We start from the raw sequence: 24169 nt of genomic DNA, 5'->3' as shown, positions 1-24169 counted from the left end.
TTCTCAAGAGGCAGATCAGGTGGTCTGGTATTCCCATCTCTTTCAGAATTTTCCACAGTTTATTGTGATCCACAGAGTCAAAGGCTTTGGCATAGTCAATAAAGCAGAAATAGATGTTTTTCTAGAACTCTCTTGCTTTTTCCATGATCCAGCGGATATGGCAATTTGATCTCTGTCTGGTTCCTATGCCTTTTCTAAAACCAGCTTGAACATCAGGAAGTTCAGGGTTCACATATTGCTGAATCCTGGCTTGGAGAATTTTGAGCATTACTTTACTAGTGTGTGAGATGAGTGTAATTGTGCGGTAGTTTGAGCATTATTTGGCATTGCCTTTCTTTGGGATTGGAATGAAAACTGAACTTTTCCAGTCCTGTGGCCACTGCTGAGTTTTCCAAATTCGATGGCATATTGAGTGCAGCACTTTCACAGCATCATCTTTCAGGATTTGGAATAGCTCAACTGGAATTCCATCACCTCCACTAGCTTTGAACACTATGAACAGTGATGCTTTCTAAGGCCCACTTGACTTCACATTCCAGGATGTCTGGCTCTAGGTGAGTGATCACACCATCGTGATTATCTGGGTCATGAAGATCTTTTTTGTACAGTTCTTCTGTGTATTCTTGCCATCTCTTCTTAATATCTTCTGCTTCTGTTAGGTCCATACCATTTCTGTCCTTTATTGAGCCCATCTTTGCATGAAATGTTCCCTTGGTATCTCTAATTTTCTTGAAGAGATCTCTAGTCTTTCCCATTCTGTTGTTTTCCTCTATTTCTTTGCATTGGTCGCTGAGGAAGGCTTTCTTATTTCTTCTTGCTATTCTTTGGAACTCTGCATTCAGATGCTTATATCTTTCCATTTCTCCTTTGCCTTTCACTTCTCTTCTTTCCCCAGCTATTTGTAAGGCCTCCCCAGACAGTCATTTGCTTTTTTGCATTTCTTTTCCATGGGGATGGTCTTGATCCCTGTCTACTGTACAATGTCACAAACCTCATTCCATAGTTCATCAGGCACTCTATCTATCACATCTAGTCCATTAAATCTATTTGTCACTTCCACTGTATAATCATAAGGGATTTGATTTAGGTCATACCTGAATGGTCTAGTGGTTTTCCCTACTTTCTTCAATTTAAGTCTGAATTTGGCAATAAGGAGTTCATGATCTGAGCTACAGTCAGCTCCTGGTCTTCTTTTTGTTGACTGTATAGAGCTTCTCCATCTTTGGCTGCAAGGAACATAATCAATCTGATTTCGTGTTGACCATCTGGTGATGTCCATGTGTAGAGTCTCTCTTGTGTTGTTGGAAGAGGGTGTTTGCTATGACCAGTGCATTTTCTTGGCAAAACTCTATTAGTCTTTGCCCTGCTTCATTCCGTATTCCAAGGCCAAATTTGCCTGTTACTCCAGGTGTTTCTTGACTTCCTACTTAAGGTAGGAATTAAGGTATATACACTGCTTTTTAAAGATATAATGCTATTGCACACTTAATAGACTACAGCATGGTATACACATAACTTTTATGTGCTCTCGGAAACCAAAACATTCATGTGACTTGCTTTATTGTGGAATTTGCTTTGTTGTGATGGTCTGGAACTGGATCTGAAACATTTCTAAGGTAGCCTATATATAAACTGAACATACTGCTACTGCTACTGCTAAGTCACCTCAGTCGTGTCCGACTCGGTGCGACCCCATGGACGGCAGCCCACCAGGCTCCCCCGTCCCTGGGATTCTCCAGGCAAGAACACTGGAGTGGGTTGCCATTTTTCCTTCTCCAATGCATGAAAGTAAAAAGTGAAAGTGAAGTCGCTCAGTCGTGTCCGACTCTTAGTGACCCCATGGACTGCAGCCTACTAGGCTCCTCCGCCCATGGGATTTTCCAGGCAAGAGTACTGGAGTGGGGTGCCATTGCCTTCTCCGAAACTGAGCATAACTGGTGCTTATAAATAGCAGTTGATCAACTTAGTGATCCTTTGAGTTTGTTTTCTTTTGATGAGTAAAAGGATTAAAGAAAGTAGAATCTGGTGAGTTTACTGCATTGTCTAGTTTAGTGGTCCTAATGAAGGGTTGATTTTTCCTGCCAGGGGATATCTGGCAATGTATGAAGATATTTTGATTATGATGACCTGGGAGGATGGGGAGGGTATCACTGGCATGTCCTGTGTAAAATCCAAGGATGCTATTAAACATCCTATGGTGCACGGGATAAATTCATACAGTAAAGAATGAGTGGGTGCAAAATAATGGGTGTAAAAAATTGGGACCTTGATGTGGTCCCAGGCAGGCTGCCCTCTGAGAGCTGAGAACCTGGGCAGAACGAGCTCTTTCAAACAACCCCATCAAGATATGTGGGTATCTATGGCACCCCACTCCAGTACTCTTGCCTGGAAAATCCCATGGATGGAGAAGTCTGGTGGGCTACAGTCCATGGGGTCGCTAAGGGTCAGACACGACTGAGCAACTTCCCTTTCACTTTTCACTTTCATGAATTGGAGAAGGAAATGTCAACCCACTCCAGTGTTCTTGCCTGGAGAATCCCAGGGATGGGGGAGCCTGGTGGGCTACTGTCTATGGGGTCGCACAGAGTTGGACACGACTGAAGCGACTAAGTAGTAGTAGTAGTAGAGGCGGGGCAGATCCACAGTACTTGGAGTTATTACCTTGGGACATCTGTTCTAAGCTTGGAAACAGATTTGGTCAGATGGTTCCTAAGTTTATTCACTAAGCAACATTAAGTAAAAGTTTTCTGCATGAATGTGGTATAAGAGAGGGCAAGGCGATGAGATGTGGTCCCATGGGAGGCATGAAGACCAACACCTGCAAAGTGACAAGGGCCACAAAGAAGGAGAAAACAAATGAGGTACAGGAAGGAAGCAATGACTTCTGTTTGGGTGATTCACATAAGTTTAACATGTGAGGTATCACTGAAGCTGGGCTTTGACAGTGAGTAGGGTTTAAACAAGTAGAGAAGGAAGCAGAGGATATGCTGGGTAGAGGGTAAGGTATGAAAACAGGTACAAAGGTAGGGAATAATGTTATCACAGCAGCTTTGCTTTGTGTGCATGCTTAGTCATATCTGACTTTTGTGACCGCAGGGACTGTAGACTGTCAGGCTCCTCTGTCCATGGAATTCTCCAGGCAAGAATACTGGAATGGCTTGCCATTCCCTTCTCCAGGGGTCTTCCTGACCCAGGGATCGAACCTGTGCTTCCTGCTTGGCAGGCAAATTCTTTACGACTGAGGTGCCTGGGAAACCCTATTACAATGATTGCCATCAAGTAATGGCTTTCCCGGTGGCTCAGACAGTAAAGAATCTGCCTGCAATGCAGGAGACCTGGGTTTGATCCCTGGATCTGGAAGACCCACTGAATAAGGGAATGGCCACCCACTCCATTATTCTTGCCCAGAGAATTCCATGGACAGAGGTGCCCGACAGGCTATAGTCCATGGAGTTGCAAAGAGTTGGACATGACTGAGCTACTAACACACTAACCAACAAATTCGTTATGGTAGGTGTGCTGCCAAGAACTTTATAATGAAAAACTACAGTATAAGCTGAAAACTGATATATAAGAAGCAGTTGAAACCTAGCATGATCCAAAGTGACTTGCATTCCCATCTTAAGCATTTCAAAAAGATAATGAAACATAGGAAGTGTTACCTGAGGACAGTTGCATAAATATCGAAGCAGTTCACCAATATACTGAATGACAGTGATGTTATATTTTCTGCAGTCATCCCAAAACTGGCTGGCTGAAAATTTGGTCCGCAAAACAAGAGTAGCACCTAGCGAGAAGGAATAGAAGGTACCAATAAAGGAATGCTACCAAAAAAGTCCCAAGTTATATTTTTCACTTTTGAAATTTATATGTGAATTACATTCATAAACAAGTGTTAGGGACCAACCATATTCAATGCAAAAAAAAAAAAAAAAAGAATAAGACATGGTTTTATTCAATAGGAGATTACAGTATAGTGGGGGAGAAGACATAAAGTTTTCTAGTAAAATCAGCTTGCAATAAATAAACACAGTCCAGGGAAGCCCTAAGGGTGTGTGTGTGTTAGGGAAGGTAGAAGGGAAAGAGACACGAGTACCCCAATGTTCATTGCAGCACTGTTTATAATAGCCAGGACATGGAAGCAACCTAGATGCCCATCAGCAGATGAATGGATAAGAAAGCTGTGGTACATATACACAATGGAGTATTATTCAGCCATTAAAAAGAATACATTTGAAGCAGTTCTAATGAGGTGGATGAAACTGGAGCCTATTATACAGAGTGAAGTAAGCCAGAAAGAAAAACACCAATACAGTATACTAACGCATATATATGGAATTTAGAAAGATGGTAACAATAACCCTGTGTACGAGACAGCAAAAGAGACACTGATGTATAGAACAATCTTATGGACTCTGTGGGAGAGGGAGAGGGTGGGAAGATTTGGGAGAATGGCATTGAAACATGTAAAATATCATGTATGAAACGAGTTGCCAGTCCAGGTTCGATGCACGATACTGGATGCTTGGGGCTGGTGCACTGGGACGACCCAGAGGGATGGAATGGGGAGGGAGGAGGGAGGAGGGTTCAGGATGGGGAACACATGTAAACCTGTGGCGGATTCATTTTGATATTTGGCAAATCTAATACAGTTATGTAAAGTTTAAAAATAAAATAAAATTAAAAAAAAAAAAAAAAAAAAAAAAATTTTTCCTGGGCAAGGGCTGAGAAAGACATATTTTTAAAAAGGTAGGATTTGAATTAGGTCTTGACAAATGAATATGAAGAAAAATGAGAGAATTCCTGGCAGAGGGAAAAACAAGAACATAAAGAAAGGATGGTCCAGAAGGTTGGGGGATGGCCAAGATTCAGTTGGTCTGTGACCAGAGTGGTGAAAGGTGGGTGGGTCAAAGGAGATGAACCTGGAGAAGCAGCTAGGCCTACAATCCTGGAGAGTTTGTAAGTGTCTTGAGCAAGCAGGAGATAGTCTTCTATGGTGGATGATATAGACAGAATAATGGTTCCCAACACATCCACATCCTAATCTCTAGAACCCGTGAATATGCTACCTTACATGACAAAAGGGAATATGTAGATGTGATTAAACTAAGGATCTTGGAAAGGGGAGATTATCCTTCTCCATGGGAGGGCAGATAGATTGAAAACCACAATCACAGAAAACTAACCAATCTGATCACATGGACCACACTGTTGTCTAACTCAATGAAACTAGGAGCCATGCCATGTGGGGCCACCCAAGATGGATGGGCCATGGTGGAGAGTTCTGACAAAATGTGGTCCACTGGAGAAGGGAATGGAAAACCACTTCAGTATTTTTGCCTTTAGAACCCCATGAACAATAAGAAAAGACAAAAAGATAGGACACTGAAAGATGAACTCCCTTGGTTGGAAGGTGCCCAATATGCTACTGGAGATCAGTGGAGAAGTAATTCCAGAAAGAATGAAGAGATGGAGCCAAAGCAACAACACCACCCAATTGTGAATGTGACTGGGGACGGAAGTAAAGTCTATGCTGTAAAGAGCAATATTGCATAGGAATCTGGAATGTTAGGTCCATGAATCAAGGCAAATTGGAAGTGGTCAAACAGGAGATGACAAGAGTGAACATCAACATTTTAGGAATCAGTGAACTAAAATGGACTGGAATGGGTGAATTTAACTCCGATGACCATTGTATCTACAACTGTGGGCAAGAATCCCGTAGAAGAAATGGAGTAGCCATCACAGTCAACAGAAGAGTCTGAAATGCAGTAGTTGGATGCAATCTCAAAAATGACACAGTGATCTCTGTTTGTTTCCAAGGCAAACCATTCAATATCACAGTAATCCAAGTCTCTGCCCTGATCAGTAATGCTGAAGAAGCTGAAGTTGAATAGTTCTATGAAGGCCTACAAGACGTTTTAGAACTAACACCCAAAAAAGATGTCCTTTTCATTATAGGGGACTGGAATGCAAAAGTAGGAAGTCAAGAGATACCTGGAGTAACAGGCAAATTTGGCCTTGGAGTACAAAATGAAGCAGGTCAAAGGCTAACAGAGTTTTGCCAAGAGAACGCACTGGTCATAGCAAACGCCCTCTTCCAACAACACAAGAGAAGACTCTACACGTGGACATCACCAGATGGTCAACACTGAAATCAGGTTGATTATATTCTTTGTAGCCAAAGATGGAGAAGCTCTATACAGTCAGCAAAAATAAGACTGGGAGCTGACTGTGACTTAGATCATGAACTCCTTATTGCCAAATTCAGATTTAAATTGAAGAAAGTAGGGAAAACCACTAGACCATTCAGGTGTGACCCAAATCAAATCCCTTACAATTATACAGTGGAAGTGACAAATAGATTCAAGGGATTAGATCTGATAGAGTGCATGAAGAACTATGGACAGAGGTTCATGACATTGTACAGGAGGCAAGGATCAAGACCATCCCCAAGAAAAAGAAATGCAAAAAGGCAAAATGGTTGTCTGAAGAGGCCTTACAAATAGCTGAGAAAAGAAGAGAAGTGAAAGGCAAAGCAGAAAAGGAAGATATGCCCATTTTAATGCTGAGTTCCAAGAACAGCAAGGAAAGATAATAAAGCCTTCTTCAATGATCAATGCAAAGAAATAGAGGAAAGCAATAGAATGGAAAAGACTAGAGATTGCTTCAAGAAAATTAGAGATAGCAAGGAAACATTTCATGTAAAGATGGGCACAATCAAGGACAGAAATGGTATGGATCTAACAGAAGCTGAAGATATTAAGAAGAGATGGCAAGAATATACAGAAGAACTATACAAAAAAGATCTTCACAACTCAGATAATCATGATGATGTGATCACTCACCTAGAGCCAGACATCCTGGAATGTGAAGTCAAGTGGGTCTTAGGAAGCATCACTATGCACAAAACTAATGGAGGTGATGGGATTCCAGTTGAGCTATTTCAAATCCTAAAAGATGATGCTGTGAAAGTGCTGCACTCAATATGCCAGCAAATCTGGAAAACTCAGCAGTGGCCACAGGACTGGAAAAGGTCAGTTTCCATTCCAATCCCAAAGAAATGCAATGCCAAGAATGCTCAAACTATGGCATAATTGCACTCATCTCACACGCTAGGAAAGTAATGCTCAAAATTCTCAAAGCCAGGCTTCAACAGTATGTGAACCATGAACTTCCAGATGTTCAAGCTGGATTTAGAAAAGACAGAGGAACCAGTGTTCAAATTGCCAACATCCATTGTATCTTCAAAAAAAGCAAGAAAGTTCCAGAAAAACATCTACTTCTGCTTTATTGACTATGTCAAAGCCTTTGACTGTGTGGATCACAACAAACTGGAAAATTCTTGAAGAGATGGGAATACCAGACCATCTGACCTGCCTCCTGAGAAATCAGTATGCAGCCCAGGAAGCAACAGTAAAACTGGACATGGAACAACAGACTGGTTCCAGATAGGGAAAGAAGTACGTCAAGGCTGTATATTGCTACGCTGCTTATTTAACTTACATACAGAGTACTTCATGAGAAATGCTGGACTGGATGAAGCACTAGCTGGAATCAAGGTTGCTGGGAGAAATATCAATAACCTCAGATATGCAGATAATACCACCTTCATGGCAGAAATCGAAGAGGAACTAAAGGGCCTCTTGATGAAAGTGAAAGAGGAGAGTGAAAAAGTTGGCTTAAAACTCAACATTCAGAAAACAAAGATCATGGCATCCGGTCCCGTTCAGTTCAGTTCAGTTCAGTCGCTCAGTCATGTCCGACTCTTTGTGACCCCATGAATTGCAGCACGCCAGGCCTCCCTGTCCATCACCAACTCCTAGAATTTATCCAAATTCATGTCCATAGAGTTGGTGATGCCATCCGGTCATCTCATCCTCTGTCGTCCCCTTCTCCTCCTGCCCCCAATCCCTCCCAGCATCAGAGTCTTTTCATGACAAATGAATGGGGAAACAGTGGAAACAGTGACAGACTATTTGGGCTCCAAAATCACTGCAGATGGTGACTGCAACCATGAAATTAAAAGACGCTTGCTCCTTGGAAGAAAAGTTATGACCAACCTAGACAGCATGTTAAAAAGCAGAGACATTACTTTACCAACAAAGTCCATCTAGTCAAAGCTATGGTTTTTCCAGTAGTCATGTATGGATGTGAGAGTTGGACTATAAAGAAAGCTGAGTGCCAAAGAACTGATGCTTTTGAACTGTGGTGTTGGAGAAGACTCTTGAGAGTCCCTTGGACTGCAAGGAGATCCAGCCAGTCCATCCTAAAGGAAATCAGTCCTGAATATTCATTGGAAGGACTGATGCTGAAGCTGAAACTCCAATACTTTGGCCACCTGATGCGAAGAGTTGACTCATTGGAAAAGACCCTGATGCTGGGAAAGATTGAAGGTGGGAGGAGAGAGGGATGACAGAGGATGAGACGATTGTATGGCATCACTGACTCAATGGACATGAGTTTGAGTAAACTCTGGGAGTTGGTAATGGACAAGGAGGCCTGGCATGCTGCAGTCCATGGGGTAGCAAAGATTTGGACACTACTGAGTGACTGAACTGAACCGAACTGATTGGGAGAGACCAATGTAATCACAAGGGTGCTGATAAGAAGTCAAGAAGGTCAAGAGTAGTAGGAGAAAGCATGACAAAAACAAAAGTCTGGAGTGAAATGCTTTGAAGATAAAAAAGGGGCTACAAGCCAAAGAATGTGAGCAGCCTCCGAGAGCTAGGAAAGGCAAGAAAATGGACTCTTCCCTACAAGCTTCCAGAAGGAATGTAGCCTTGCTGACATCTTGACTTTCAGACTTCTAACTTTCAAAAAAGGGAGAGAACCAACTTGTGTTGTTTTAAACCACAAAGTTCATGGTCATTTGTTACAGTGGCAATAGAAAACTAATACGATAGGTAAAAACAATGTACCTATCATATCCAACCTAACATAAGCATGAAATGTAGTAAAGTGAAATAAAAATATCACAGATATTTTTCATGTTATTAGTTTATTTCTACACCTAAACATGCAAAATCAAGTGTTTTAGGAGAAATTTTTTAAAAATACTATATTTTCCTTTTTAGCATTTATCTATTATGCTTAAGTAGATGTATGAGCGATTGATTTATCCCCAGGAGGGCTTCAGAGTCATTCTGTTTTTGAAGGGCCCAACAATATGATCAGACCCAGGCATTCCTTGCTGATTTGGAGACTGGTGTTGGTGCTGGATTAAGGGTTTTATAGCCGATCAGTAAGCTGATGAGGAAAAGGAGCAGAGGTTTGGGCAGTCATGTGTATTTGTATATGAATTAATATATGCATATGTTACTATATATACATATATAATTACTTAAAATGTCACATGGGAGAAAAAGTTAAGTTTTTTAGTTTAGTTGGAAAGTTAGAGGTAGTCTCCTGGAAGAGGTGGATATTGGACTGAGACTTTATGTACACAAGGGGCAGAAATCCTGTTGACAGTAGTAAGAATGGCAATTCTAATTTAAATGGTAAAGTTTCAGAAGGAAAGAGAAGAGATGGGGAAATCTAAGTATTCTGACCAGAGCTGAGAGCCTGTGGGAAGAGGGAAGAATGAAGTAGAATAGGCCAGCTGAATGAGAAGTTTAAACTAGGTGCTAATGGAGATCAACATGCAGATTTCTGTAGACAGAAATGACACAAGAGAATTATTTGTGGAATCAAAGAATCAAGTATCTTAACCTGTATAAAGACCTAAAAGACTTAAAAGAAGCTTGCTCATTGATATGCTGAACAATTAAAGCATTATATTAAAAGACAGGCAGGCATGAGAAAATAGAAATTCTTTTTATTTATTTATTTGGCCTTGGGGCTTGTGGGATCTTAGTTTCCTGATCAGGAATTGAACCCAGGCCCTCAGCAATGAAAATGTGGAGTCCTAACCAATGGACCATCATGGAATTCACTATAAATTCTTTTAGATGTTTGCTATGTGTAAGCCAAACAACCTCAGTATTAACATGGAATTAAACACTATTCCTAGCATACAGGAAAAATGCAAATTTTGTATTACTTTTCCTTATGAGCACATTGAATGTGTACTGGGCTTCAATACCCTGTTGAGAGGAAAAGCTTACCAGTCACGATACATCCATGTAAGCCAATCAGAAGCGCAGCACTGTGGTACAAGGGTAGGGGGGAATAGATTACATCATCCTGTGTAACCTTGGCGGCAACAGCAAGGCCAATTCCGTACCAAATGCGTTGATGATTGATCTTTGCAGCTTTCGGGAGACCTGCATAAAGGCACAAGAGAAGCATGAGTGAATCAAGAATGGTTATTCACAGACACATGGTCTTGGAGAGAGATGTATCTTAGGAAGATTCATCATCTAGTGATTAGAAGATTGCATTTGGTGAGACCAGAAGTTCACAGTTTTTTCTGTAAAGGACCAGATGGTAAACGTTTTAGGTTTTGCAGGGTCATAAGTCTCTATTGCAACTACTCAACTCTGCTATTATAGCTGAAAGCAGCTAAACACAAAAAGTAATGAACCTGGCCCTGTGGACATGAAACTTTACTTACAGAACTGGTGGTGGTGTGGTGTTTGTGACCCACAGGTTATGGTTTGCTGACCCCTGAGTTAGCTGGTTATTAGAGTGCTAAGATGAGGAAAAACGAATGACTGTCTATTGAATTTCTGCTTTGGGTCTACCATCTTGCTAAGTATCCTTGAAGGACAGGGGTTTGAACTGCCTGGGGTCACTTATATGAGGGTTTTTTTCAGTGGTAAACACACCCATGGTTGGTTGAATCCATGGATGAAAAATCGCAGATGCAGAAGAACCTATATGGAGGGCCTTCTATAAGTTATATGTAGATCCTCTGCTGTGTGGACCCTCGTATTGTTCAAGGGTATTGTCAAATTTTCACTCAATTCTTATAATTAATGATATAAGTAGAATTATATTCTCTAGTTCACAGATGAGAAGACTGAGAATCAGAGAGAATACATCCCTATCCATCTTATCTCTTTCCTTCATAGCCACTTCTATGAATTTCTCACATACTCTTCTACAGTTTTTTATGTAAATATAGGCTCATTTGCTCATATGTTCTTGCCCTTTCCCCCAATTAAAAAAAAAAAAAAGCATACTATTCTGCACTTCCCCCCTTCACTAACAAAGTATTTTTAAGTTCTGTCCATATTTGTATGTAGAAATTTCCCTTATTTTTTTATCCACTTATTCTCTCTGCATTTACTCCTTTGTGTATGTGTTTTATAGTTTATTTACACTAATTTGCAATTTCAAATGGCGCTGGTCCACATGTGGAAAAACCTGGTCCACATGGCACTTCACACTGTGAATGATGCTCCATCTGTAGGATAAATTTGCTGATGTGAGACTGCTGGGCCAAAAGGTATCAGACCTTGTAATTTTGTTAGACACTGCCACTTTGCCAGTTATTAGGGCTGTCGCCATTGACTCCCCCATCAGTAATATAGGAGTGCACCTGTTTCCTCATAGCTCTTCAAAAGTGTCCTTTCAAATGTTGGAATTTTTGACAATCTGAAAGGTGAAAAAATGGTATCTCAGTGTATTTTTAGTACACTACGTACATTTGTATTTTCTTAACTATAATTAATGTAAATTTTTTATAAGACTCAATTGAAAGAGTATGCTTATATTGTTGCCTATGGGAGTCAGTTTAGTTGGGGAGGCCATGAAGTCATTGCAAAGTGGATGGGTCTAGAGTTTAAAACCTGAGTGGGTCAACTGGCTTTGTGAAGAGAAAGGCAATCCTGTTTAGATTAAGATGCTTCAATATTTGATGGTATTGCCTAAATAAAAGCAATTTGTTATAAGGCAAAGCAGTATGACTGGCAAACTACCATCACTGTAAACACAGTTCACAATTGATGGTCTTTGATGTCATTACTATTGACGCTCCATTCTATACTAATAATGAGAAACAGAAGAAAGAATCAACAAATCAATTGTATTCACCTTGAAAAAAAATTATCCAGATAGTAAAAACTCAGAATTATATTTCTTAAAACAGAAACACACATCTTTTGCTGGTGTTAAGCACTTTCAGAAAACTTCCTGATTTAAACTTTTGTATTAATGAAGAAATAATATTTGGTAACTATTATATAATTTTGTGCTAATGACTGCTTTTGAGAAACAGGGAAAACATTTTGTTATCTGATTGCTTAAATGAATTCTTTTTATTAATGTTTATACTAGTAACTTCCATTGTATAAACATAAGGGATTTGATTTAGGTCATACCTGAATGGTCTAGTGGTTTTTCCTACTTTCTTCAATTTAAGTCTGAATTTGGCAATAAGGAGTTCATGATCTGAGCCACAGTCAGCTCCCAGTCTTGTTTTTGCTGACTGTATAGAGCTTCTCCATCTTTGGCTGCAAAGAATATAATCAATCTGATTTCGGTGTTGACCATCTGGTGATGTCCATGTGTAGAGTCTTCTCTTGTGTTGTTGGAAGAGGGTGTTTGCTATGACCAGTGCATTCTCTTGGCAAAACTCTGTTAGCCTTTGCCCTGCTTCATTCCGTACTCCAAGGCCAAATTTGCCTGTTATTCCAGATGTTTCTTGACTTCCTACTTTTGCATTCCAGTCCCCTATAATGAAAAGGACATCTTTTTTGGATTTTAGTTATAGAAGTTCTTGTAGGTCTTCATAGAACCGTTCAACTTCAGCTTCTTCAGCATTACTGGTTGGGGCATACGTTTGGATTACCATGATATTGAATGGTTTGCCTTGGAAACGAACAGAGATCATTCTGTCGTTTTTGAGATTGCATCCAAGTACTGCATTTCGGACTCTTTTGTTGACCATGATGGCTACTCCATTTCTTCTATGGTATTCTTGCCCACAGTAGTAGATATAATGGTCATCTGAGTTAAATTCACCCATTCCAGTCCATTTTAGTTCACTGATTCCTAGAATGTCGACGTTCACTCTTACCATCTCCTGTTTGACCACTTCCAATTTGCCTTGATTCATGGACCTAACATTCCAGGTTCCTATGCAATATTGCTCTTTACAGCATCGGACCTTGTTTCTATCACCAGTCATATCCACAACTGGGTACTGTTTTTGCTTTGGCTCCATTCCTTCATTCTTTCTGGGGTTATCACAATAAACTGTGGAAAATTCTGAAAGAGGTGGAAATACCAGACCACCTGATCTGCCTCTGAGAAACCTATATGCAGGTCAGGAAGCAACAGTTAGAACTGCACATGGAACAACAGACTGGTTCCAAATAGGAAAAGGAGTACTTCAAGGCTGTATACTGTCACCCTGCTTATTTAACTTCTATGCAGAGTACATCATGAGAAATGCTGGGCTGGAAGAAGCACAAGCTGGAATCAAGGTTGCAGGGAGAAATATCAATAACCTCAGACATGCAGATGACACCAGCCTTATGGCAGAAAGTGAAGAGGAACTAAAAAGCCTCTTGATAAAAGTGAAAGTGGAGAGTGAAAAGTTGGCTTAAAGCTCAACATTCAGAAAACAAAATCATGGCATCTGGTCCCATTACTTCATGGGAAATAGATGGGGAAACAGTGGAAACAGTGTCAGACTTTACTTTTTTGGGCTCCAAAATCACTGCAGATGGTGACTGCAGCCATGAAATTAAAAGACACTTACTCCTTGGAAGGAAAATTATGACCAACCTAGATAGCATATTGAAAAGCAGACATTACTTTGCCAACAAAGATCCATCTAGTCAAGGCTATGGTTTTTCCAGTGGTCATGTTCGGATGTGAGAGTTGGACTGTGAAGAAAGCTGAGCGCCAAAGAATTGATGCTTTTGAACTATGGTGTTGGAGAAGACTCTTGAGAGTCCCTTAGACTGCAAGGAGATCCAACCAGTCCATCCTAAGAAGATCAGTCCTGGGTGTTCATTGGAAGGAATGCTGCTGAGGCTGAAACTCCAATACTTTGGCCACTTCATGTGAAGAGTTGACTCATTGGAAAAGACTCTGATGCTGGGAGGGATTGGGGGCAGGAGGAGAAGGGGACGACAGAGGATGAGATGGCTGGATGGCATCACTGACTTGATGGACGTGAGTTTGGGTGAACTCTTGGAGTTGGTGATGGACAGGGAGGCCTGGCGTGCTGCAATTCATGGGGTCGCAAAGAGTCAGACACGACTAAGCTACTGAACTGAACTGAATACTAGTAACTTGGCAGATATTTTATTCAGAGATAAGAAGAAAGGTAAAATAAACATCAACCCAATTATATTCCAATTAAATGTAAATTCTGAATTATGGGATTGGATGAAAGAGTGCTTATTCTCTTTTTCCACTAATATGGGTTTTATACTTCATGGCAAAACCTGCAGTTGTGAACAAGTTCTGTACTTATCTGTTTAGTATTAAGACTAGAACTCCCAGTCACTAGTTAAGGGCTTGTTTTACCTCAATTACTTCCCAAATCAAAGTTTACAGTTTAGTTTTACCATTCTATTAAGAAATGAGGGTATAAGTTCCATATATTGAGGTAGTTCTGGATGTAGTGGAAGCATCTGGTTAAACCATGTCATCCTACCATTCTGTTGGCATGGTGAAATAGAACTTTTGACAAAGAACGATAGCTATTATGCTCTGGAGATGAGCTTTAATAGGTCATCCCAAGCTACCCCTCCTCATAAGGTTCAAAGTAACCCTTATCTCTAATGTGTGATTATTTTACAAGGAGAATGCATGCTATAATTATCTGCTTGAGTTAAAATTTTAACCAAATGACTCACATATTCAACTTCCCAATATTATTAAGAATAATTAGGATGTTGGGGGTAGCTTCCTATCCTTTCTTAAATATATCTCTCAGTCTTCATATGATTACATTTTGGTAACATTTCCCCTGACCTTGAGTAGGCAGACACCAAATAGCTATCAGATGGATGGACTAGGAGGTATTCTGGCAGAGAGGTCAGTTGTATGAGCTGTGGAGTCAGCCTAGCAAAGTGAAGCCTGACATTTCTACTTCCTCTCTTGGGAAGCTCTTAAACTCTCTAGCCATCAGTTTCTGAATCTGTAAAACAGGAATAAGAGTAGTACCTGTCTTAAGAGTGGTGGGAGAAATGTATGAACAAATACCACAGAGCTCCTAGAAGAGCACCTAGTACATCTACCTTTAATGTTGCCTGTTCCACATAGAAGTGTTTCAGTAATACGACAGTTGGCAGTGTTTTCTATTAGTGGCTTATGTAAAATAATAGTACAGCTTACACGGAAGGTGTAAGACATCCTAGATTGATGAAATATAGCATTTTAGGCCCTGAGCTAAGAGCCATTCTACATCCACAGAACCAAACAGCTCCAAGTCATTGTTGCATTGAAAGATAGTGGTCAAAATGTTTGTACAAATATAACCCCATTATTGTTCTATAGTCTTCTTTGGTAGCCACTTATAATTGGTTATACATTATATATGGATGCTGGACAAAGTATAATCAAAATGTAGTGATCATTAAAAAAATTCCAAAATCTGTTCAGTGCCCAATCTTAATCAAAAAGCAACAATCATTTTGAAAAAAATCCTAACAACCTATTCAGCGCCAAATCTTATCATCACCATAATTATTTTTGTAGTTCTTGGTTAACCTCTCTACCTGTTCTATACACCAACTGGGGGAAGTATGCGTACCTTAGAAAAACCCAAATGGTTTCATGTGCTATGGAAAAAGATCATACTTCCCACAGGCAGTGAGCGAAATCCCCTGAAGTATTAGTTATCTGATAAGCTTTGCCAAAGAAAGAGAGCATTTAAAAATCTAACCCAACATTTAACTCTTTCAGGACAGGTCCATTGCTTTGAGAGTCCCCTCTTTATTTTTTACCTGTGGTTCCAGAAGTATAAATATATAAGGCAGGAGTGGAAAAGGTAACTTCCGACCTCCAGGATTCTGGGACAGGTTCACTTGACACTTCATCCACTTTGTCTAAGAACGAGTTGACCCCATCCGTGTTAGAAGTTCTGCTCACATAATAGACAGCCACATCATCTTTCTTCAAGCTTGGCAGCACCTCTTCAACAGCGGCTTGTAGTTCTTAATTTAATAAGAGAAAAAAATTCAAACAAACTAAATTAGTCCATTCAAGCTCTATTAGTGCAATACATTTTGTAGTGATTTTGTTTCCACTAAGTGTTGTTAAAACATGTAGACACAGTAATGTTTATAGTTATGTATTTTTAACATGGAATTTACCACATCTGAAAATACCACAAGATCCCAATATTTAAGGGAAGGCTGAGTTTTGATGGTTTAAAAAGCGACATATGATTGAAATCTGTACATTACAGGGCAAATGTAAACAAACCACATAAAGGTAAAAACCAAGATTACATGTGTATGACTTATATGCATATCTGATATATATATCTCAAAACACTCCAGAAATGAATTTAGTTATTCCCAGTGTATGCCCCACAGGACCAGAGATTTAAAAAAAAGAAAATTTTAAGGACAAAGAGAAATGAAAAGAAGGGAACCATGCTACTGAAAGGATAATAGAAGTTAACTTTATGTAACACATTTTTAAAATATCAGCAACAAGTAGTTCTACTAGGAAGGTTCAGCTGATCTGAGACATAAGCTCCAAATTTCATAAGCACATTATCCGACCTAAGAAAAAAAGGACTGATTAGCATGTTTTTCAAACTCTGAGTCACAATACGGCAGCGGATTGTTAAAATCATTTAAAGTGATGATTTTTCTAAAAAATAAAATAGAAAGTATAACATACATAGGAAGAGGTAAGTATTCTTTTTTTTTTTTTTTTTTTGAGTTTCAGCTATGTGAGTGTGTGAGTGCTGAGCTACACACAAATGTAGCTTTTATAGGGGTCAAGGTAAAACATTTTAAAGGCATTGATGTAATGTGCAAACGACATTTCAGGCTTGTTACTTGAATTTTTGTGCCATTTTAAATTTTATTTTAAATTTTAGATCATAAGATGAGATGCTCTTTAAGCTTCTTTGTCTTGAATTGTGATAACTGAAGTGAATAGGCCTATTCTTAATAGGAAGGTGACTCAATATCCCAGGGAATTACCTTAGGGAGGCTATATCTGATTCATATTATATGCTTTGTTTTTCAGATATTTACGTATGATGTCTCCATCAAGACATGAGATAGCATCTGGATAAATGCATTTTAAAAGTTAAAAAATTTTTTAACCAAAGCAGTCATGCACCTGATAAATATAAATGAAATAGTACAAAAGAGTTTATAATGCAAGTCAGTAGGCCCTTATCTCACAAATAAACCTGCTGCCTGGAGGCAAGGACTGTTAGGTTTTTTTTTTTTTTTTTTTTTTTTTAGCTGTTTCTTCTAGCAGTCACTTCTTCTTCACCAAATTACATACTTTTCCTCCTACCTCATGTCTTACCATTTTTGAAACCCACCCCCATTCCCCCCTTGTTCACCCCCAACAGTTATTATTTTCACTTTATGTTGTCAGGGTTAATGGTATTTTTTATCTATTCTGAGACTATAATTCTATCTTTCTAGCTTTGTCTATGTGTTGACTCTAGAAATTCTAGAACAAATAATCAGGATTGACTAGATTATGACAATGTAATTATTTCAAATATGACTGTAGAGCCAAGTAACACACTATAATCATCTTTCCTTTCTTGAACAGTTTTCTCCTGGAGTGTCTACTGGCTATTATTCCTTAATGTACTATTTGTCTTAGTTCTTTTTTAACCTCCATCAGATCAGCTTATTCCTTTTGATGCTCTCTTCTCCTCTTTCATTTTGAATGGTTGCTCTCTAGTTCTTCAGTATTTTGAGAAGATCATCAGAAATATTACTGTTGTAAAAACGGTAACTGGAGTGCTAAGGTCCCTTGCCAGTGCCGTGGTTCAGATTCTCATTATTTCCTACCGAAATTGTCACAATAGCTTCCTGACCGATCTCCTTGCCTCTAACCTCTCCCTGCTTCCAGTGTCAGTGACACCGCTGCCCGACTTCTTGTTCTTGCCGTGTTTAAAATCCTTCAGTGGTTGCTTATCCCTTGTGATAGAATCTTTCTAATGCAGTGGATGGTTCTATGGTTCTTCTCAGCCTACATCCTCCGCCGCAATTTTTCTGATGTCATCTTCTTAACTACCCTTGTCCCTTTTCCTCTAATCACACTGATTTATGTGAAGTGAATGGAGCCATAATTCTCACATCTTACCACCTTTGTTCAGGTGGTTTCATCTGCTTGGAACGCCCTCCTGCCCCTAGCCCCTGGTCACTGGAAAAACTTCTGTTCATCCTTCAAAACAGCCTCATTGCATTTAACTCTGTGGTCCTCCCATAGGAGTTTGCATTATACGTCTAGCAGTGTGTTTAGTATGTAGTATAACACGCTTCACTTCTTTTTCTCCTCTATTTGGCAGTGAAAACTTTGAGGTGAAGAGATTATAACTTGATCATCTTGGCCCTGCCATAAGTGCTTAATAAGTATTTACAGCTGAAAGAATCTACACAAAGTATTGTATTAGCCACTGGGGAAGAGACAGAGGAATAAGCGAAAGCTGTTGATGTTTAAGGATTTAGATATTGCAATACTGTGAGTTGATAAATCTCCAGTCAAATGCAAAATTAAATCATTTTTGTGATAGAGGTATGTCTTACATCCAAGTAAGGGACACGAAAGTAAATTAAAAATAAAACAAAACTACTATTGCTACTTAAAGAATTAAGAAATCTCTCTCCCTCCTTCTCTTCTACCTGAGACTGAGCCAATATATTTAGTTATATAGTGTGTTCATAAATCACCTGGATTATTTCTTATTCTCCTCCTCTCTCTCTCCCAAGAGTTATTTGACATCTATTTAAAGTGTGTTTCCTGTGTGTACGGTTCTCAGCATTGGAAGCAACAGTGTGTATAGCAGATACTGTTTTCACAGAGCCCAGGTCTAAGGGGGAGGAATCAAGAAATAATCCATTAAAATAAGGTGTCATAGGTGGTGTTTTGGAAGCACAGAGGAGGGGCATGAAAACAACCCAGAGGAAGTGTTATTTCAACTGATTCCTGAAGGGTGAGTAGGAGTTGGCAAGATGAAGATCCACTGAGATGGACTCAGCCTGTTTGTAGCCATGGAACAGCTTATGTAAAGACCCACAGGCAAACAAGTGAGCTTTAGTCACTCAGTCGAGTCTGACTCTTTGTGACCCCAGTGGACTATAGCCTGTCAGGCTCCTCTGTCATGGAATTCCCCAGGCAAGAATACTGGAGTGGGTAGTCATTCCCTTCTCCAGGGGATCTTTCTGACCCAGGAATTGAAACAGGGTCTCCCGTGCTGCAGACAGATTCCTTACTGTCTGAGCCACCAGGGAAGCCCAGAGGCAAACAGCAGGATGCCAGAGCAGGTCAAAGAGGCTAAAGCTGACTGATACGTAGAATGAGAGGGAAAAATGTTGGGAGAAGAAACTGGATGTAGGTAGGGACCAGGTCTCTGGCTTACATCAGGTACATGGGTTGGAGAAGGCAAGGACCAGAGGTAGGGAGGCCATTTGATAGATCAAGCTTTACATTAAGGTAACCACAGAGCCTAGAGAGAAGTAGATGCATTTAAGAGATGGTTGGGAGGTAGAACAGACAAGATTTGGTAAGTCTTGATGAGAGAAAAATTATAAGTCAAAAGAGACTTTAATTTTTCTGTAATTTTTTGAAAGTAGATGTATGCAGGCATTAATGATATATCTGAAATTAGTAGTTTCTTATATAATTTATAATTATTATATTAAATAATAATAGTAATAATGAAATAAACAGCCAACTCATTGGAAAAGACCCTGATGCTGGGAAAGATTGAAGGCAAAAGGAGAAGAGGGCAGCAGAGGATGAGATGGTTGGATGGCATCACCTGATTCAATGGACATGAACTTGGACAAACTCCAGGAGATAGTGAGGGTCAGGGAGGCCTGGTATGCTGAAGCATACCATGTAACAACTTAGTGACTGAACAACAAAATAATAAAGGTAAAAGGAAATGCAATTAAGCAGGTATCATGCTTGATCACAGTTCAAGTAATCTGGACAACTGGGGCTTCCGTTCCCTCATGTTTCCACTTGGCCCTCTGCATGCTTTTGGTTTATAATCCCTGACCTTTCACAGAGGTCATCTTATCTGAAGGGAAGGCCATTGCCCCAGTCCAGCACAGTTTCTTTACCTGACCTCTGGGCTGTTGGTGTAGAATTTACGTTTGGATATTGACTTGAGGTTCCAGTCACTCCCAATCATATCAAGGCATACCTCACATGTCCTATACTGACCTTTGCTTTACCTACCTGATAAATCCCTGATGCTGGAAAAGATTGGGGGCAGGAGGAGAAGGGGGCATCAGAGGATGAGATGGTTGGATGGCATCATGGATTCAATGGACATGAGTTTGAGCAAACTCAGGGAGATAGTGAAGGACAGGGAAGCCTGGTGTACTGCAGTCCATGGGGTGCCAAAGAATCAGACACAACATATGTCCTATGGTAACAGACATTTTCCCTTTAAACTAAAGATGCAATATTTATATAAATACATCTATACACACATATATAAACTGAGATTGGAAGGGAAATTCTGGATGTGAATGCAACTCATTAACTGTATATTTAATATTTAATGTCTTTTCTTAAATCTGTTATAAATAGGACTGGCCCCCATGTTTTCTGCTTCACACATGAATTTTTTTGGTAATTATTACTATAAATCTGCTTACTGAAGATTAAGTGAAAAGTGAAAGTGTCAGTTGCTCAGCTGTGTCCATGTGCCCATGTCGTTGTGTCTTTCTGTGCCCATGAACTGTAGCCCACCAGGCTCCTCTGTCTATGGAATTTCCCAAGCAAGCACACTGGAGTGGGTAGCCATTCCCTTCTCCAGGGGATATTCCCAACCCAGGGATCAAACCTGAGTCTCCTGCATTGCAGGCAGATTCTTTACCATCTGGGTCACCAGGGAAACTCACTTAAGATAGACGTGGCAATCAACAAGGACACATAAGATAAAATGATTCTACTTGACACAGGCTGAGCTCCCTGGAATTCTGAGACTTTTGTGTAGGGGTCCTCTTGGGAATGATGCCTGCGGGGCTGCAACGGAGGTAGACTGGATGCAGGAAGAGATTGTGCTTCGATGCAGCCATGCAGTGGCCCCCCTCAATTGATCTTACCTGGACTCTGGGCCTGGGATGGGCCTTCAGGCTGTCCCAAATGAAACAAAGTGGGTTCTACCTCTGTGCCTGCCCACCAACCAGTCACGGGATGCAGATTGGGGCAGTAGTATTTGACCTTGGGCAAAGAGGCTTTCTTCAACTAACGGCAAGTCCTGGAATGGTTCTCAGCTGATAGCTGGCCGTTGCCAATGCCTCCAGCAGCAGAGGAAGGAGTACCTCAGTCCTGGAGTGGGGAATTGGGCAGCGCATCACAGCATCCACCACGCCTTTCGTTCTTACTGATTAAACATTTACAAATTTCTTTTGTGGAGGACAGTTTGTATGGTAGCTTTACGTACATCACCTTACATAATTTTCACAACAACCCTGTGTTTTAGACAATGGTAACCTTGTTTCTACAAATGAGGACAGAAGCTCAGTGAGTCTCTATATGGATCATTACATACAAAATGAAAAGAATTATATCAGGCTTCTAGGATTACCACTTTCTTGTACTAGTCGTTCAAGTTCAAGTTTCTGTAAAGGACCTTGAGATTTTGGAAGACACTGTCTACTTGACATGCTCAGTGCTCGTGAAAGCATTCGGATCTGCCTTTCAGTAGTAATATGGATCATCTCTTATTTGTCTTTCTGATGAAGAGAATAACCTCAAGTTTTATGAAAAGCATGGGTATGAGAAATAGTATTCACAGAAAGTTGCCTGCACCTGAAGGGTGTACAGTAGATCTGTCCTTTCTTCATTAGCCTGAGCTGAGATCATGGATGGGTGTAGAACCCCAGAGAGCCCCCTTGGTGGCTCAGATGATAAAGAATCTGCTTGTAATGTAGGAGACAAGAGTCGGACACGATTGAGTGACTAACACTTTCACTTTCACTTATAGAACCTCAGAGAAAGCAGTACACATTTGGATGATGGAAAACCAACTGATTATAGCATCTGCACTCCTTAAGATCCATTTTATAGAAAAGAAAAAAATCAGTTTTTTTCTGAAGTTTCCTCTCCCACTTACAACCTTTTTTTTTTTTTTTAAAGAAGGTCAGAAGAGAAATTTATGAGGACACAGGCCCATTCCTCAAAAGCAGGGAGAGAGGGTGGGTAGTGAGCTGAATCAATCTTCATCACCAAAGTGGCAAAATGCTACTGGCTAAACCCACTGCTTTTAAATAGGAAAAACATTCAATCTAGTAGCTTGTTTTGCTATTAGATTGCCTCATGGAATGAGTAACTAACCAAGTTAGTTACATAAAACACCCCAGAAATGTTTACCAATAAAGTAAGATTTGAAAAGAAGGCAGAGGAAAGAAATGGTTTTGATCAGAATTTCAGGATGATGTGAACTGGTTGGCAGATGAACAAATCAGGATTGAAGACTTTCCTTCAGTCAGAAAGGCAACTGAAACAAACTGGTTCTAACACAGATCATGGAGACAGTCTGAAAATAGTTTTAAAAATACAGTTTGTAACTGTGATTTCTCATTTCTATTATTGGCAGTTTGGAATTATAGTAATTAATAATCTAGCATATAGTCTGTACATCAACACAATGTCATAGAACACCCTTCAGATAGAGGCATGCATAACCTCCCCTAGGGCTTCCTTGGTGGCTCAGATGGTAAAGAGTCTTTTTGTAATGCAGGAGACCTGGGTTCAATCCCTGGGTCAGGAAGATCCCCTGGAGAAGGGCATGGCAACCCACTCTGGTATTCTTGCCTAGAAAATCCCAAAGACAGAGGAGCATGACAGGCTACAGCCTATGGGGCTACAGCCCGTGAGTTCTCAAAGAAACACAACTGAATGACTGACACTCACTTTTCGCATACCCTTACCTTCCCTCCACAATGCAAATCACCTTGAGGTCAGAAAGACGTTTAATCAAGGCTAAGCCCCTCAGGAGTAAAGAAATTTTTAGCAGGGAGATACACACTCATCTCATATTTATATAGTTACATAATTTCTTAACATTATTTTTCACTTCTCTCAGTTAAAGTTCTTGGTCAAAGCATCTTGCTTTCTAACTAGCCCTAGAATCAAAGGTAATTCCTTGTCAGAGATTACCAGATCATACCAGGCCCTATATAATCATTTGATATCCATAAGCAAACAAGTCACCTATCTACCACCTGTGTACTTCCCGGTTTCTCAGAGGCTGTGGGAGGTCTTTTTCAAACACTGGCTGCTTACATTCATTATGCAGTATAATTTGAACTCTGTCCTTCTTCTGGATTCAATAACATTCACTGCGGATTTAGAATTTATTTTGTCTTTACCCCTTCACTCCTTTCTTATTGCTAAAGAAAATAAACTGATAAACATTCCCAAACATGCCAGCAATGTGCTGGTTTGTTTTTGAATGGAGATGTACAATCGTCCTCCCTTGCAAGCTTTAGTTATGACTGGGTCAAGAAGAAAAATTTTACAGAATGTCTTTAAGTGAGCTCTCTCTTCAGACCGTGGGCTGCTTGGCTGGGACCCTAGCTCTTGAATACCCTCCTCATTTGTCGTCTGGGTTTCTGTGTCCTTCCATCCTGGGCACAGACTCTCCCCAGCAGCCCATTCTGTGCCCATCACTGGCTCCCTCTCTCACAGTGAGTCCTGGAGAGAGAGTCTGTCTTGTAGCCCTCTGCCAGAAGAAAACTGGGAGGCAAAATAAGTCTGTGATATAAAAAAGAATGAAATTATGCCATTTGCAGCCACATAGGTGGACCTAGAGAGTATTATGCTGAGTGAAGTAAGTCAGAGAAGGAGAAATATTGTATGACATCCCTCATATGTGGAATCTGAAAAGATGATACAAATGAACTTACTTATAGGGCAAAAAAAGACTCACAGACTTAGAAAATGAACTTATGGTTGCTGGGGCAGAGGGGAAGGATGGGGAGAAGGGATAGTTAGGGAGTTTGGGATGGGCACGTACACACTGCTATATTTAAAATGTATAACCAACAAGGACCGACTAGCACAGGGAACTCCGCTCAATGTTATGTGGCAG

At 40.2% G+C, this 24169-nt stretch overlaps 1 protein-coding gene across 1 annotated transcript in view; it reads right to left on the bottom strand.

Annotated features, from left to right (window-relative positions):
• The window catches only part of SLC27A2 (solute carrier family 27 member 2), a 56283-nt gene that overhangs the window by 24835 nt on the left and 7279 nt on the right, over positions 1–24169 (bottom strand). Inside the window, exons 2-4 of the mRNA XM_006077795.4 lie at positions 15852–16061; positions 10107–10265; positions 3663–3787 (exon numbers count right to left, since the gene is read on the bottom strand). Of these exons, the coding sequence (XP_006077857.4) occupies positions 3663–3787; positions 10107–10265; positions 15852–16061 (494 nt within the window). The remainder of the gene's footprint in view (positions 1–3662; positions 3788–10106; positions 10266–15851; positions 16062–24169) is intronic.

This window comes from Bubalus bubalis, chromosome 11, assembly GCF_019923935.1.
Source record: "Bubalus bubalis isolate 160015118507 breed Murrah chromosome 11, NDDB_SH_1, whole genome shotgun sequence".
NCBI lineage: Eukaryota > Metazoa > Chordata > Mammalia > Artiodactyla > Bovidae > Bubalus > Bubalus bubalis.
Note: the sequence above shows the minus strand (reverse complement) of the source record. Positions and strands in the feature narration are given on the sequence as shown.